Below are 17,192 nucleotides of genomic sequence, written 5' to 3'. Positions count from 1 at the left end.
ATGGGGCAGGGATCGGCGTGGTGGCGGAGATCGGCGCGGGGGCAGAGATCGGCGAGGGGGCAGAGATACATTCGGCGTAGTCGGTGTGTCGGCAAGTGACGTCACTGGGGGCGGGAGTAGATGCTGCGACGGCAACTCCGGGGGGGCGGAAGTGACTGCGGCGAGTGCAGAAACAGTGTTGTTCCCAGTGGCTGTGGACCCCGCGGAGGCCGCGAATCTGTCAGCGATGGTCTTCCTGACGATCGTGGAGGCGGTTGTCTGGGCAGCGATCGTGGAGATTGCATGGTCGGTGGGGGAGGAAGTGACGTCATGGTTCGTGGCGGCGGTTGCTGCAGCGGCCGTGTGGTTAATGGCGCCCAAGCGGTTCCTTTTCCTCCGCTACATTGATGACTGTATCGGCGCTATCTCATGCTCCCACGAGGAGGTTGAACAGTTCATCCACTTTACTAACACCTTCCACCCCGACCTCAAATTTACCTGCACCGTCTCAGACTCCTCCCTCCCCTTTCTAGACCTCTCCATCTCTATCTCGGACAACTGACTTAACAGACTCCCACAGCTACCTAGATTACACCTCTTCCTACCCTGCCCCCTGTAAAAACGCCATCCCATATTCCCAATTCAGTCGCCTTCGCCACATCTGTTCCCAGGAGGACCAATTCCAATACCGAACAACCCAGATGGCCTCCTCCAGACCGCAATTTCCCCTCAGACGTGGTTGATGATGCTCTCCACCACATCTCCTCCACTTCCCGCTCCTTCGCCTTTGAACCCCGCCCTTCCAATCGCCACCAGGACAGAACCCCACTGGTCCTCACCTACCACCTCACCAACCTCACCACCAAGGATATATTTCCCTCCCCACCCCTATCAGCATTCCGGAAAGACCTCTCCCTCCGCGACTCCCTTGTCAGATCCACCCCCCCCCCCCCCACCCAACCTCCACTCCCGGCACCTTCCCCTGCAACCGCAAAACAACCCAACTGCCCCGTGGCTGAACACTTTAACTCCCCCTCCCACTCTGCCAAGGATATGCAGGTTCTTGACCTCCTCCATTGCCAGACCATGGCAACACGACGCCTGGAGGAAGAGTGACTCATCTTCCGCATAGGAACCCTCCAACCACAAGGGATGAATGCAGATTTCTCCAGCTTCCTCATTTCCCCTCCCCCCACCTTTTCTCAGTCCCAACCCTCAGACTCAGCACTGCCTTCTTGACCTGCAATCTTCTTCCCGACCTCTCCGCCCCCACCCCCTCTCAGGCCTATCACCCTCACCTTAACCTCCTTCCACCTATCGCATTCCCAATGCCGCTTCCCCATGTCCCTCCTCTCTACCTTTTATCTTAGCCTGCTTGGCACACCCTCCTCATTCCTGAAGAGGGGCTTATGCCTGAAACGTTGATTCTCCTACTCCTTGGATGCTGCCTGACCTGCTGCGCTTTTCCAGCAACACATTTTTCAGGTCTGATCCCCAGCATCTTCAGTCCTCACTTTCTCCTAGGGAAAAACTGTTCCCATTCATGGATGTATCAAAAACCAGAGGGTACAGATTTAAGATATTGGCAAAAGTTACTACGGCGAAACACGGAACAACATTTTCATACATCATGTTTTTAGGATCAGGAATACGCTGTCTAAGTGTGAGATGTAGGCAATAGAAGCTGAAGTTTTCAAAGGAACCAAAGGGAACATTTACAGGACTGTGAAGAAAAGACACGACATATGAGATGAACACAAGAATTAGCAGCAGGTGTGGGCTACTTGACCCCTGGAGCTTGCTCTATATTCTAAAAGATCATAGCTGATCTGACTGTGGCCTCAACTCCACTTTCCTGTTTGCCCTCAGAACCTTTGACTCCCTTGTCACTCAACTACCTACCTTGAAAATGTTCAGTGACCCAGCCTCCAGTGCTCACTGGGGTAGAAACTTCCCCAGACCAATAGTCCCCTCAGAGCAAAAAAGAACTCCCCACCTGAGTCTTAAATCAGAGGCTCGCAACTGATTAAACCTGGCCACCTAGTTCTAGAGTCCTCAAAAGAGGAAACATCCTGTCATGCACCCAACCTGGAAAGCTCCTCCAGGAAATTGTCTGTTTCAATAAGATTACCTCTCATTCTTCTCAAGGCCATTGAATGTAGGTCCAACATTCTAAGATTTCCTTAGAAACCCCTTCATGCCAAGAATCAGTTAAATGAATCTTCTCTGAATTGTTTCTAAAGTAGAGGTGCCAGTGTTGGATGGGTGGAAGGTTTGTTCAATATATTGATTCAGTTGCATGACACTGAGATCTTTTGCTATAAATTCTGTGTCTAATGATCCTGCTCCAGAGCTACCTGATGAAAATACTTCCAAATAAATCTGTTGGACTATAACCCGGCGTTGTGTGATTTTTAACTGTTTCTAAAGTGACTATATCCTTTCTTGGGCAAGGAGCCCAAAACCGTACCTAAGCTGCATTCTAACTGCTTCTGCTTTTGCTTCAACTGTGTCAACATCACAACTAATACTAATATTCTGCCATCATTTTTCTTGGCTGTGTGAGCTCGTCAATAGATGTGGAAGATATAAACAGGAGTAGGCTACTGGACCTTGCTTGGCCATTCAATATGATCATAACTGATCAACCTTAGTACCTTAATTCTGCATTACCCTTGTGATACAATGTGAGGTTAAATGGCAGATAGCTCTCTGCTTTTTGTCTCCTACCTTTCCGGAAGCGGTGTTCCACATGCGATTTTCCAATTTGCTGTGACCTTTTCAAAATGTAGGGAATTTTGGAAAGTGACAACCAATACTATCTCCTATCTCTGCAGTCACTTCTTTTAAGTTCCTAGGATACAGGTGATCAGTTCCAGAGGACGAGACAGCCTTTAGCTCTGATAGTTTTCAGAGAACCCAGTAAGTGAAATGCTTCTTCAGATGACAGCAGAAGCATGACAAGCCAAATATTCTCCTTCTGTGCTGTAATAATTATGTGCTTCAATTCTATGAAACTATATCAGAAGAGGACAAATTCCTGGGAGCTTTTCCATCTAATTGTTTGCCTGCAGCTGCAGTTTTATTTGTCACTGCCTCTTACTCCTGCTGCATCAGTTCTGAAGAGCTTCTGTTCAGACTTCAAACATTAACTGTTTTTCTTTCTCTCCACACATGCTGCCAACCCTACTGAGTTTCTCCAGCATTCTGTGTGTTTGTTACTGCTCTATCTTGTTGTCCTACTCCCTTTACCAGAATGGAATAACTGGTAAGAATACCTATAAGGCCCATTTACTTTTATAACATCGACATTCACAATGAGGCTTTTAAACTGATCCAGCATTGTACAGAACAGGATTTTCTAGAATCAATAAGAAACTTCATGTGTTGGGGGGAAGTGGCCCCAGTGTTGAAACCGAAAGAACCATTACCTACTTTCAACCAGGTTTTAATTTTAATTTTATTTTCTCTTCTGACCAATTTTCAATGGAATATTTTACCATCTCTTAATTTAGAAGACCATAGCCTTCTCTGATAAATATCCATGTGATCCCTTTTCAGAAGTTCACATTTAGTCCATGTACACTGTACTAAATAGATTTCCACAAGTTACCAGGTCTGTTGTTTTGTTATTTTTAATCATGAATTACAGCAAAATGACATGCACTCTAAATAATTTTCCACACATCAAATAAATTAAAGTGCACACATTTTGGATATAGAGATTTGCACAGTCTCAGAATAGGGGGGTGCCAATTTAAGACTGAGATAAGGAGGAACATCTTCTCTCAGATGGCTAAGATTATTTGGAACTCCTTGCCACAGACAGAGAGATATCAGGCACAGTCCTTGTGCACATTTAAGGCTGAGATAAGTAGCTTTTTCAACTCTACAGGAATCAAGGGGAAAGAGCAGCAAAGTGGATGTGAGGAATATCGGATGAGCCATGACCTTATTGAATGACAGAGTTAACTCAAGGGAGTGAATGGCCTACTCCTGTTACTACTTCCTATGGTCTTCATTTTGATGCATTGTCCGATTGTCTCTAGCCATTTGTATGGTTCATATTCTTTTCGTTACCTATGGTTCTTTCTCCTAGTTCTAGTCCGAAAGACGGATTGGTGAGAATCAGCTGGAAGGCTTCATCATCTTCTGGAATATTGTCATCGAGAATTGCAACCTCAATGGATTTGTATCTCTCTCCATCAGTAAAAAAAATTCTCTGCAAATTTGAGAGAAACAAATTATCACCGAGTATCAAAATCATTTACAGCAGCCATAGAAAAGAATGGAGTAGCTATTTAGGGTCTTGATGAGATCAGGAACAAAGTCAGACAGGACCCAAGACACTGGAACCAGCCAATGTGTCCATTTCCTGACTTTGTTCCTGGCAATTGGGCAAGGTATGTTTGAGACCTGACAACACTGCTTGTATCCACGACGAGGGCAGCTTTATGACAAAGAGATTTGGGCACTCTCAGCAGTGGTCTGACCAAATTATGAATCATTGAAAAAGCAACTCAGAGCAAACTCTAGGCTAATGATTTTTAAGGCAGCAAAATTTGTGTCTTCATGTTGAACACAGTTCTTCATAATTTGAATATGCACTCTTATGTGGAGGAGTAGAGGTCATGTCACTGGACTAGAAATCGAAAGGCCTTGAAAAATACTCTCCGAGTGTGATTCAATTGAAATTGCTAGCAAAACCAGGAAGACATTATTATTAGAATGGAGATAGATTGGGAAAGGGGGAGGTGGAACGAGACCTAGGTGTGCCTGTACACCAGTTGCTGAAAATGAGCATGCAGGTGGTGAAGAAGGCAAATAGTATGCTCACCTTCATAGCGAGAGGATTTGAGTATAGCAGCAGGGATAGCTGCAATTATATAAGGCCTTGGTGAGACCACACCTGGATAACTGTGTACAGTTTTGGTCTTCTTATCTGAGGAAGGGTGTTTTGACTATGGAGGGGGTACTGCACCCAGTTCTGGATGCCATGTTTTGGGAAAGATGCACAGCAAACATTCACGCGAATGCTTCCAGCACACAAACTTCAATGACAGATTTAGATTCAAGAAGTTGGGACTGTTTTCCTTGGAGAAAAAAAGGTACACAGGTTGATAGAGATATTGGTGAAAGAATTAAGAACAGAGCACAGATTTAAGTTAATTGGCAAAAGTAGCAATGGAAGCATAAGGAGGATTTTTTTAAATGAAGCAAGAATCTGGAATGCGCTGTCTGAGAGTGTGGTGATAGAAGGTTCAATTGAGCCATTCAAGAAGGAATTGGATTGGCATCTGAAAAGGAAGAATGTACAGGAATATAGGGAGAAGCTGGGGAAGTAGTACTAATCAACTGCTCCTTCAGAGCGCAAGTCGAAGCATGATGGGTCAAATGGCCTCTTTCCATATTAGAACAATTCTTTGATAATGTGTAGACACAGAAACCTTGCAGCTACACATAGAATGCCGCTAATTAGAGTGAAATACATTCAGGTCCTATATAACCAATGAAATCAGGACGTGCCTACAAGAAAAAAATATAAGCAAATTTCGGTTAGCCAGACATCCAACATCAGTGGTTAAAGATTTGGAATTCTGCTTCAACAAACCATTTAACGATCATGCTCTTATTGAATGAAACAGATCAATTGTTCACAAGGAAAAAGACATTCACAAAGACATTCACAGCTCCACCTGATGTTTTTGAGTAGTTTCATCATCAGATCATGCTATGCTATAAATGTACAAAGATCATTAAGTCATTGAGAAAATGTGGAATATCTAATTCAATTGATGCAGAAAAAGGTGATTTGTTGCAAAGGGAAGATTATGAAAACTAAAAGCATCACATCTGATCCAGTGAGAGATCCTGATGGTTATACCACAGGCAATCTGACTCAGAATGAAATCAATGAATTCAGACACATTGACGACACAAAATGAGGCCAGTCAACCCACTGTGTCCATGCTGTTCTATAAAGATCTGACGACACAAATCTCATTCTCCAGCTTTTGGCCATAGCCCTGGAGGCTATGGCAAGGCAACGAAACATCTAAATATTGCTTAAATGTTACAAGAATTTTTAATTCAACCACCCTTTCAGGCATTACATTCCAGACTTCCACACCTTATATTAAAATAAATTCCCCTCAACTCTCCTCTTAACCTTCTACCTCTTACCTTAAATCTACACACCGAGGGTATTGACCCCTCTACTAATGGAAATCTATGTCTTCCTGTCCACCCTATGTCCCTCATAATCATATACACCTCTGTCAGGTTGCTTCTCAACCTTCACTGCAACAAGGAAAACAACACCAACCTTTCCAATCTTTCCTCATAGCTCAGACCCTCCAGCCCAGGGCAGGGTCTTGGTAAATTTTCTGTGCACTCTCTCATATCCTTCCTTTATGTGGTGACAACAACTGCATGCAATTCTCCAGTTGGGCCTAACCCACATTTTCTATAGTTCCAGCACAACCTCCTTGTTCTTGTATTCTATACCTGGTCTAATAAAGGCAAGTATCCCAGACGCCTTCCTAACCATTTACCTACCTACCTGTTACCTTCAGGAATTTGTGGAGAGGCATACCAGGTCCATCTTGTATTCAGTCCTTTCCAGGGTTCTACCAATTCATAGTGTAACCTTGTTAACTACCCTTTGTGTCAGAATCCAAAAATGATGGCTGGATTTTGGAAGCCATTGAAAAGTGCATTCTTGTTTTGGTGGCAGGGTGGAGGAGGCACACAAAATAGATTGGATGTCAAGCTCAACATTTTATCAAATGGTTTTACCAACCGCCTTAATACCTGATTGGTTGGCAGCTCCAGAGAATGTGGATTCCACCCAATGAGGGTTGATATCCCACTCTTTACTATTTTAGTCCACCTGAAGCACATAACGGCTGTGGAGAAGGCACACTCTCAGTCTGTTAGCTCCCAGCTGGATTTCTGTCCAAGGGGACAGATAGTTTGCCATTACATGATAATAAAACAAATTAATTTTAAAATAAAAGCTGTGCCATTGGCACTAATGTTTTTCACTTTTCAAAATGATGGCCACCTGCATTTTATACTCAGCTCCTGATCTGACACCTCTTTTTTTTTTGGAAGGATTTTTGGAGGTTTCTAAAGTTGACTTGCATGCTGCAATCCATGATGCATGAAGTGTGAAAGTTTGCTCAATTTTCAAGAAGCTTTGATCATTAAAATTTTGGTTTTAACTTGCCATAACTCTGGGAGCATGTTTTTCTTATGGTTTTTTAACTGTTAGACAATCCATATTTCTGTATTTAACTCCACAGTTGTTGGGACCTAACAGGTTTCCAGCTAGAATTCAGCTTGATGGACAGGTGTGGCATCCAGTTAGACCAAGAACACCATGAAGGAGATAAGAAGATTAGTTATGCTCAACCTCCAACCTTTGAGAGTGCAAGTGGAAGGAATGTCTAATCGCTGATCCTGAGGATGTTGGGTTTGATCCTCAATGTACAAATAATGTGGATGTCAAATTACACCAGTGAAGCCATTTGAATCTGAGGTTTCCTGACTCATCAAAATTCCAATATGTCGCCTTTGCAGTCTCTTTTCCTTCTGGACTGCATTTGGGAAATGCTAACTTGAGACAGCACATTTCAACAGAAAATCCATCCTCACCTTTTAAGAATCAACTTAACATGCTAAAATTTGATCACAAAATCACTTCTTACCATTGGTGTCACATTGAAATCTTGTCCCAACTGAGCTTCTAGATTCTGAATGTAGTAAAACAGAGATACATTCCCATGTGCACCCCCACCTCGATGTATCAACAAGGTTAGGTTATCAGTGGTCTCATTCACCTCAAAGCTTACAGGGGAAAAAAAAGTGAAAGGTTACCAATGAAGTAAAACATTTTAAAAGCACAGCTTTAGAAAGTGCATGCCTTAACTTCTCCACTGCCTTTAAATTATAAAATCTGATCATTGGAATCAAATTGAGCAAACGGAGCTGCGCAATGATTTTCTTTACTCCTTTCACCTCTCATCTTAAGTAAAGTGAGAAGAATGTATCCAAGTAACTGTCACTTAGCATTGCAAGGCATCGGTGTATGAACGTCAACCCTCTCATTTCAATTGATGCATGTTTCACATCTAATTTTTAAGACTAAAATAGAACAACATACAATGTGGCAAAGATTAGTGGCAAGCCCAATAATTGGGCAAATTTTAAAAACTAACAAACGTCAGCAATAGAGGGAGAAGATGTATTTTGGGTGTAACCTTGCAAGTAACATCAACAACTTCTTTAAATATGGAAAGGAAGAGAGAAGTCAAAGTGAACAGAGGCCTCTTACAGAATAAGGTGGCAAAACAGGAATGGGCAGCACGAAATAGCAAAGGAATTGAATAAATACTTTGCATGGTCTTCATAGTAGAAGACACTAATAGCATCCTAAAATTCAAGGGAAAAATCAAGAGGAAATAAATATAATCATTATCACTAGAGAATAAGGTACTAATGAAAATAACGGGATTAAAGACCGATAAGTCCCCTGAGCCTGCTGAGATGCATTCTGAGATATTAAATTAAGTTACCACAGAGATAGCGGCGACACTAGTAATAATTATCCAGAAATCCTTAGATTCTAGAACTTCCCAGAGGGGGGAAACTGTCAAGGCAACACCTTTTTTAAGAAAGGAAGGAGACCAAAACAGATGACTATAGGACAGCCAGTTTAATGTCTGCTATTGGAATATGTTAGAGTCTATTATAGAGTAGGTAATAGCAGAGCATTTAGAAATGCAATATATGATCTAGCATATGATCTAGCTTCATAAAGGGGAAATCATGCCTGACAAATTTAATAAATTTCTTTGAAGAGGTTTCAAGCAGGATACTTAAAAGGAAAGCAGCAAATATAATTTATTGGGTTAGCAGAAGGCAGTCCATTCATTAGGTTACTGAATAAAAACCCATGGTATTACAGGTAGTATATTAGCATGGATATAGGATTGGCTAATTGATAGAAGACAGAGTTGGAATAAGAGGCATTCTATAAGGCTGGCAAACTGTAACTAGTGTTGTGCCAAGATTCAGTGCTGTGACCACAATTATTTACAATATATAAAGACTCAAATGAAAAAAGTGAATGCACTATTGTCAAATTTGCAAATGGCACACAAACAGGTGGAAAAGCAAGCAGTGAAGCTGACACAGACTAAGTGAGTGGGCAAAAACTTGGCAGATGGAACATAATGTGCAGAAATGTGAGTTTACACATTTTGGCAGGAAGAATAGAAAATGTATGTTATTTAAATGGAGAAAATCAGAGGGATTTAGGAATCCTTGTTCATGAATCACAGGAAGCTAGCATCCGAGTTCAGCAGGAATTAGGGAAGGCAAATGGAATGTTGACCTTTATTTCAAAAGTAATGGAGTATAAAGGTAATGGTGTACAAAATAAGTAGGTTTTGTTAAAACTGTACAAAGTAATAGTCAGAGTACAACAAGAATATGGTAAACAGTTTTGGGCCCTTTATATAAGGAAAGATATATTGGCATTAGCAATGTTCACTAGGCTGATAGCAGGTATGGAGGAATTGTCTTATGAGGAGATGTTGAGGAAATTGGACCTATATGATGGATTATAGAAGAATGAGAGGTGATCTTATAGAAACATGCAGCATTCTTAAAGGACTTGGAAGGATACATGTGGAAAGGTTGTTTCTCCTTGTGGGTGAGTCTAGGACCAGACGGCATAACCTAAGAACAAGGGATCCCACATTTATGTGATAAATGAAGAGGAATTTAATCTCTCAATTAGTTATGTATCCATGGAATTCATTACCACAGAGGACTGTGAAGGCTTGGTCATTAAGTATATTCAAAGCTGAGACAGACAGATTATTAATCAGTAAGGGAACTGGGGTTATATGGAAAAGGCAGAAGATGAATTGAAAATTTTATCAGATCACACATGTTCTCGTTGAATGTTGGAGCACAATCAATGGACTGACAGGCTACTTCAACTTCAATGTCTTATGGTACGGATATGTTCTAGTTTTATGATATGGAAAGCTTTTCTCCCCTTGCCGGAAAGTCTAGGACCAGAGGACATAATCAGAACAAAGGGGATTGCACATTTAAGACAATGATGAAGAGGAGGAATTTCTTCTCAGAGGGTGTAGTCAATCTGTGGAATTCTTTAGCACAGAGGCTGGCCAGTTTGAGTTAACTGTATTCAAGGCTGAGATAGACAGATTTTTAAATAGTAAGGAATCAATGTTAATGGGGAAGAAACAAGAAAGTGAAGTTGCGGGTTATCAGATTAGCCATGACTTCATTGAATGGCTGAACAGATTCAATGGGCTGAATTCTGCTTTCATGTCTTATGGTCTTACTACAGAATTAACTTCACAGTTAGCAACAGTAAATTAAACTAATATAATTTAATAACAATGCATAAATCAATACAAAACAAAACAGACTTTTATTAACTAGTAATGTATGTTTATATTATTGATTAAACTCTTACTTAATGCTGTGCCACTGAATGATGCCTTTTATACCATCATTTGCATCAATAGTTATTTGGGAAACTTGACCTGCAGCATCTGGAAATTAAAACCGAACCTTTAAAACCATAGTGCATAACTGAATTACATAATCTAAAAGCACAAGGTGGTGCTGAAAATACAAACAGAGAAAGCAGGCATAATTGGGTAAGGAGAACATTACATGGAGATGGGTGATAAAATGAAACAGGAAGTTGCATTCAGAACATGAACTTAAATGCATTTGAAAGGACAATCAGGGTTAGATCTTAAAATGTACTTGTGAAAATCAAGGGATGTCAAAGGGGTCCATTAAGGTATACATTTAAAAAATCAATTCACTTTGAAAGAAACTACAGTAAGAGGCCAAAAGGCAGAGATGGATTTAAGTCAAATCCGAGATAAATAGGAGAAGCAATAGAATATAGAAAGAATAGAAAATTATAGAAATACCCAACAAGTTTAGCAGCACCTGTGCAGAGAGAAACAGAGTTAACATTTCAAGTTGTTGACTTTTCATCAAATAAAATCAGTGTAGGACCAATTTGGTGACAGAAAAACAGGAACTAATTTAGCAAACAGTAGAGAAGTGAAACCTAGTTCATAACAGGATGAAAACTGGCCAAAACCACCACTGGACAGCAAAAGCATTTATATACATTTAAAACCTGCTTGACAGGAAAATTTAATTTTGTCCTAATGACCAATTAAATATGTAGGTATATAAACACAGAATACACACCTAATCTAGGAGGGAAGCTGGTCAGATCATGTAAGAGGAGCTCAACAGATGTTAGATTCACAAGGAAGAACTCCTGCAACTCAGGAATGTCATCCTGCAAAAGGCATTTTTAACATAAAAGGCAAAAGCAATATATCTTGTCTGAAGTTAGATTCATCACAAAACTGCATAATACATATTCAAAAGCTTCTCAATTTTTAAATTAAATCATAAAAAGGCTGTGAAAAATATCTTGGTGAATGGCTTCTTTAATTTGATGTTTCATTATATATAACAAAAGGCAAAATGTCAGAACAGGGAAATTATTGGCCATGAAATGGACTTTGACTAAAGGCAAGTTACCAGAAGGGAAAACAGGTCTTCTCATTTATATCAGATTACTACCACCTTCACCAGGTATTTAGAGATGTAATGATAGCCCACACCTCATGAATGAATGGAAGAAAAGATACAAGTCTTGCTGCAGTGTTCACAGGCAACTTACTGGTTAGAAGTGAACAGGAATAATGTAGCTACACATTCACACTTTTCCCTGACTCACAAAAAAATTAAAAGAAAATTTAAAAATGCAGCTTCACACAGCAGAAAGGAGCTCTGATAAGGTTATTACCCATGGGACAATTTACTGCCTGAGGCAGATTCACTAAAAATTTCAAAAGTGTGTTGGAAGAGTTATTTACATTATATAGAGAAGGAATGATTTGCAGATGATAGTGTTGGATTGGGGTGTACAAAGTTAAAAATCACATAACAGCAGGTTATAGTCCAACAGGTTTAATTGGAAGCACACTAGCTTTCGGAGCACCTGATGAAGGAGCGTCGCTCCGAAAGCTAGTGCTTCCAATTAAACCTGTTGGACTATAACCTGGTGTTATGTGATTTTTAACTAGAGAAGGTAGGCAGGGTTTTTGGAGATATGTTCCAGTTATTGTTGTCTCATGGAACTTTTTAAATTTCTCTTTGGGTTTTTTTCCAGTGTTTTTTGTAAACTCCAACCCTGTAACTACATTGGCCTTATTTTTATTTTGTTTTGGTGTTTTGCTTCTCAGTCAATGTGAATCATGGTTAATATATGTTGTATCATGGCAATACAAGTTTGACTTGATGAACAAATAACTTTCCTTGTATTTTTTTCTATTTACACATCCCTTTAATAATGGCAGTCAGTGAGATGTGAGCAAAGTTGGCAAGTGGACTATCCACAAATGCCCTTAGGAAGGTGGCACTGAGTAGGTAACTTAAACTGCTGCAGTCTCAGTGGTGAAAATACACCCACAGGGCTTTTGGGAAGGGACTTCAAAGACCTTTACCCAGGGACAGTGAAGGAGCAGCAGTATAGTTCCAAGTTAGGATGGTACGGAAGGTAAAGGGATACATACGAATGATGTCAGTACGACGCATTTCATTGGTCTCCTTGTTCCAGGAGGTAATCTTTGCAAATGTGAAAATTGCTAACCAAAGAGCCTTGGCAAGCAACTGCAGTGCACCTTGTGGATAGTGCATACTGCTGTCCATGTGCACCATCTGCAAATGGAGTGAATAGCTAAGATGCAACACCTTTAATCTGGATAGAGTCAATCTTCTGGAATGTTGTTGAAGCTGCATCCATTCAGGCAGCAAAGAATATTCAAGACGCCCCAGACTTATTTGTTATAGATGGTGGGCAAGCATTCAGGAATTGGGAGCTGAGTTACTCAGATTTAGATACAATGAGTAAAGTTATCCTTCGTTCTACAAATGTTTGGTCAGGCACCAACATGTGGTCAATTCTAGCACTTCCCCTTAGAAATGGTATGTTGATTTCAGAAAAAGTGCAACACAGATTCATCAGAATTATGTCAGGTTTTAAAAGATTCTATGTAGAAGAAAGGTTTCATAAATTTATTTTGTCATCCCTCAGGTACAGAAATTTTGTGATGATTCAGTTGATATATTTAAAATTATAAAGGCACGCAATACGGGTAGAGAGAGAAAGAACAAAAGAGGTAAGGACATCAGACAATACAGACCAAAGATGGCTGAATGAAGTTTACTGCAGATTATTCTTGATCTAATTAAGTGATGAGGAGCAGAATATACCACGTGTTCCAGCGTGCTTGAGTTACTATTTAAGATATAGCCAAATCATTTTAGTACATGAGTCACCGTATTAGCTTCTGCAGTAGCTCAACACTTATTAAGGTTACAGATGACAGAGTTAAGTTAGTCACATGACATTATCAGACAACACAAAGCTACATTTTCCAGATAGATTTCTGACTCACCTCTAAAATAGTGATGTTTATTACAGTCGAGGCTTCCCCTTCCTCCATAATAACAAAGTCAGAAACAGGCAGAAAATCAAGTCCAGGCTCAGCCAGTGACTTTTCAATCAGGTTCAGAGGTTGTAAGGATCCTTCAACTGTCTCAAAAGTGACGTTAATCGTGCCTTCATAATAAAAGAAATGAAAATTCAAAGCAATGAACAGCACAGAAAACATAGCAGCCATGTATATTTCAAATGTATATTAAGAATTCAAATATAATTTTAATTTCTTTTCAAGGAACATTCTAATGCAATAATGTGTAACTGGCATCAAGGATTCAGAACTTAAGTGAAAATTGTATTCATTTCCTTCAGGTTTCAGAGGGGAATTTATTTTTCATAAATTAACACAAGATTTTATCTACCTTTTTTGGTCTCTCCCAGGAGATTGTGTAATTAAACTAGACCAGGAAGGTAGGGTTGAAAACAATGTGTATGAAGAATAAGCCAGATCAAAAAGTAATAAGCTCAATAGTCCGGTTGCCCTGCCCTTTCTGATGCATTTGTAAGCCTATTCTTAATTTGGTTTTATTACTTGTAATATATCTTCTCTAACTTCCACTTCTATTATTTTGAATACAAATGAAAATTGGGAGAGATACTCAGGATAAGAAATGTATGACTGTTCCTTCACTGTCGTTGTGACAAAATTGTGGAAACTCCCTTCCAAGCAGCATCGTGACTCTACCTACACCAAATGACTGCAACAGTTCAGAAAGCAGTTCACCACCACCGTCTCAAAGGCATCTAAGGGTGGACAATAAATGCTGGCCCAACAGCAATGCCCATGTCCCCTGAATTATTTTTTTTAAAACCAATTTGACATTGGTTGTTTATAAATAGTCCATAGAGTTGAGGTTATCCTTTAACTTTCTAAATAACATTCCAGAGTCACTCCCTTTTATAGTAGAGTGGGATAATTCTAATACAAGGAATGCTGCTTCGGTGATGTGAATGCTTTTGCTTTGGCATGTTAATGTAAGTATCCAATCCAAGCATAAAATAATCCTTCCCCAAGATTTATAATTGGGTTACTGTCAGGTTCATAACAGTAGGTCAAAGTTTGGCATTATTTTTCCTTTACCTCATCACGTTTCAGATTCCTAATGCATATTAACTGAATACAATGTTACTTGACTGTTCAATGAGTTTAATAGTTATTACACTGAAAATATACTGACACTTATAACAGATAAGTAATAAAAGTAACAAAGTTTGACTTTCTTTATGTAGCTTAGCTCAATCATCACACATTTGGCTAATTCACATCATAATTAAGAACAAGAAAACAAAGCTCTCGTCTAATTTCTAATTCACTTGAATTGCATAATTTAACATTGATCTAATCAACATTTTGTTACCTAAGGATCCAAACTCCCTACTGATAAACAGCTGAATAGTTTTATTTCCTTCCTCAATGGAAACAGTTTGAGACGACAGAGCAAACTTCACTATCCCATGTGGCTCATCACTGGCCTCCACAATAAGAATAGCTTTGTATCCTTGGTTGTCAATAATAGCTGCACCTGTTGAGGGAACCCCTGCCAAAGAAGAATAAAAAGAGATAATGTTCTTCCTTTATTGAAAATACAAGTTAATTGCAAATATAATTCATTATCATTCAGCAATCACACTGACCCACCAGATATATTGTTAGATTACCATACCTCATGTACAAAACCTACACGAACAAATCACAGGCACTGTTTAGAGAGTGGGGAGTGTCATCTGTAAGATGAATGCAAGTAAAATGGAGCAAAGATGACACAAGGATAGGTAAAAAAATACTTTGTAAATCAATCTAGATAAGTCAGGTGAGGAAGCCTGGTAAGTGGAATATGATGTAGGAAACCATGAAAGTCAATTTTGGTAGGAAGAATAAATAAAGGGTACTATAAATGGTGAGAGATTGCAGAGCTCAGTGATGTATAGCTCAGGATGCCCTAATGCATGCATTGCAAAATGGCTGTTTGCTGGTACAGCAAGTAATTAGGAGTTCAAATAGAATGTTATAATTTATTCCAATTGGAATCAAAAACCAAAAGTTGCAAGGTTATTCTTCATTTAGCAAGCCATAAGGAGACCACATCTGGAAACTAGAGTACAGTACTGATCTCTTTATTTAAGGTAAATTCAAATGCATTGGAAGTAGTTCAGAGATGGTTAACCTGACTAGCACCCAGCATGTGACAGTTGTCTTGTGAGGAAAAGTTGGACAGGCTGGGCTTGTATCCACTGGAGGTTAGGTAACTTGACAGATGGATGTGAATAGGAGGCTTCCCCTTTTGGAAAAATCTTGAACTATGGGTCCCTGTTAAAAAACTAAGCAGTCACCATTTAAAATACAGGGTTTGAATTATTAGGAACTGTCTTCCTCAGAAGTGGTGAAAGTAGAATTCTTGAATATTATTAAAGCATAATTTTGTAGATCCTTGATAAGGAAGGAAGTGAAAGTTAATGGCAAGTAGATGGAAATGTACAGTAATGAGGTCAGTAATTATCTTATTAAGTGGAGGAGGCTGCTTGAGGGGCTAAGTGACCTACTCCTGTTCCGAATTCATACACCCATAACAAAGATCACTTAATTCATCAAGCAATTACTCAATGTTTGGAGATTTACATATACTGCACCACCAGACTGAAGCCATTTTACATAAAATAAAAGTTGTAAAGGACATAGATGGCTACTTAGGAAAGGAAAACAGAAACAAATTACAAACAAGTTCTAAGACTCTGGGAAAGAATATTTAGATTAGATTACTTACAGTGTGGAAACAGGCCCTTCGGCCCAACAAGTCCACACCGACCCGCCGAAGCGTAACCCACCCATACCCCTACATTTACCCCTACCTAACACTACGGGCAATTTAGCATGGCCAATTCACCTGACTTGCACATCTTTGGAGTGTGGGAGGAAACCGGAGCACCCGGAGGAAACCCACGCAGACACGGGGAGAATGTGCAAACTCCACACAGTCAGTCGCCTGAGGCGGGAAATGAACCCGGGTCTCTGGCGCTGCGAGGCGTGTGCCAAGGGGGTTAACAAATATTTGTTAAATTTTCACCATCGCTGATCGGGCAGCAATCATGTCCTTGCAAAAAACACTCAATTTCTCTCAAAGGTATTCACTGGAATGAAAATCGGAGAGATTCTATAACAGGACAGAAATCTGCACCAATACTAAAGAGAAGCTTTATCTTTACCTTGCAGCAGGTAACATGTTCAAAATCAAAATTGTGATCTTGCATTATCAATGGATGGACGATTTCTCATTTTGGTTAGGACATAGCTGAGCCTGTCCTATGCCACTATAAGCTATTTGTTTTGGCAAATAAGTTACTCTCGGCTTCAAGGATTGTAATGCAACCGCAACGTCTGCTGTACAGGAAACATTAAGTTGACTCCCACTACCCCTCCACACACTATTTCTGACTCCAAGCAGACCTACTTCTTTAGCCTGGAGGTCGACCAGGCTGCCAGTTATTGAAGCACTCCAGAGCTACAGTATTGGGTCTGGATCCAACTGTCTTGATGCACATGCAATTTGCCCTACAAGTCAAACCAGGCCACCTCCTCAGGCCACAACAATCCAAAGGCAAAATACTGTAGATGCTTCAAATCTGATAT

At 40.0% G+C, this 17,192-nt stretch overlaps 1 protein-coding gene across 3 annotated transcripts in view; it reads right to left on the bottom strand.

The window, feature by feature from the left end:
* adgrv1 (adhesion G protein-coupled receptor V1) overlaps positions 1–17,192 on the bottom strand; it is a 559,481-nt gene that overhangs the window by 375,350 nt on the left and 166,939 nt on the right. For all 3 annotated transcript variants that reach the window (XM_043709105.1, XM_043709113.1, XM_043709123.1), the window contains 6 exons: positions 14,926–15,105; positions 13,524–13,687; positions 11,260–11,353; positions 10,499–10,577; positions 7,692–7,830; positions 4,060–4,201 (listed from right to left, as the gene is read on the bottom strand). In XM_043709105.1, coding sequence (XP_043565040.1) covers positions 4,060–4,201; positions 7,692–7,830; positions 10,499–10,577; positions 11,260–11,353; positions 13,524–13,687; positions 14,926–15,105 — 798 coding nt within the window. The remainder of the gene's footprint in view (positions 1–4,059; positions 4,202–7,691; positions 7,831–10,498; positions 10,578–11,259; positions 11,354–13,523; positions 13,688–14,925; positions 15,106–17,192) is intronic.

This window comes from Chiloscyllium plagiosum, chromosome 2 (assembly GCF_004010195.1).
Source record: "Chiloscyllium plagiosum isolate BGI_BamShark_2017 chromosome 2, ASM401019v2, whole genome shotgun sequence".
In the NCBI taxonomy this organism is placed as follows: Eukaryota; Metazoa; Chordata; class Chondrichthyes; order Orectolobiformes; family Hemiscylliidae; genus Chiloscyllium; species Chiloscyllium plagiosum.
Note: the sequence above shows the minus strand (reverse complement) of the source record. Positions and strands in the feature narration are given on the sequence as shown.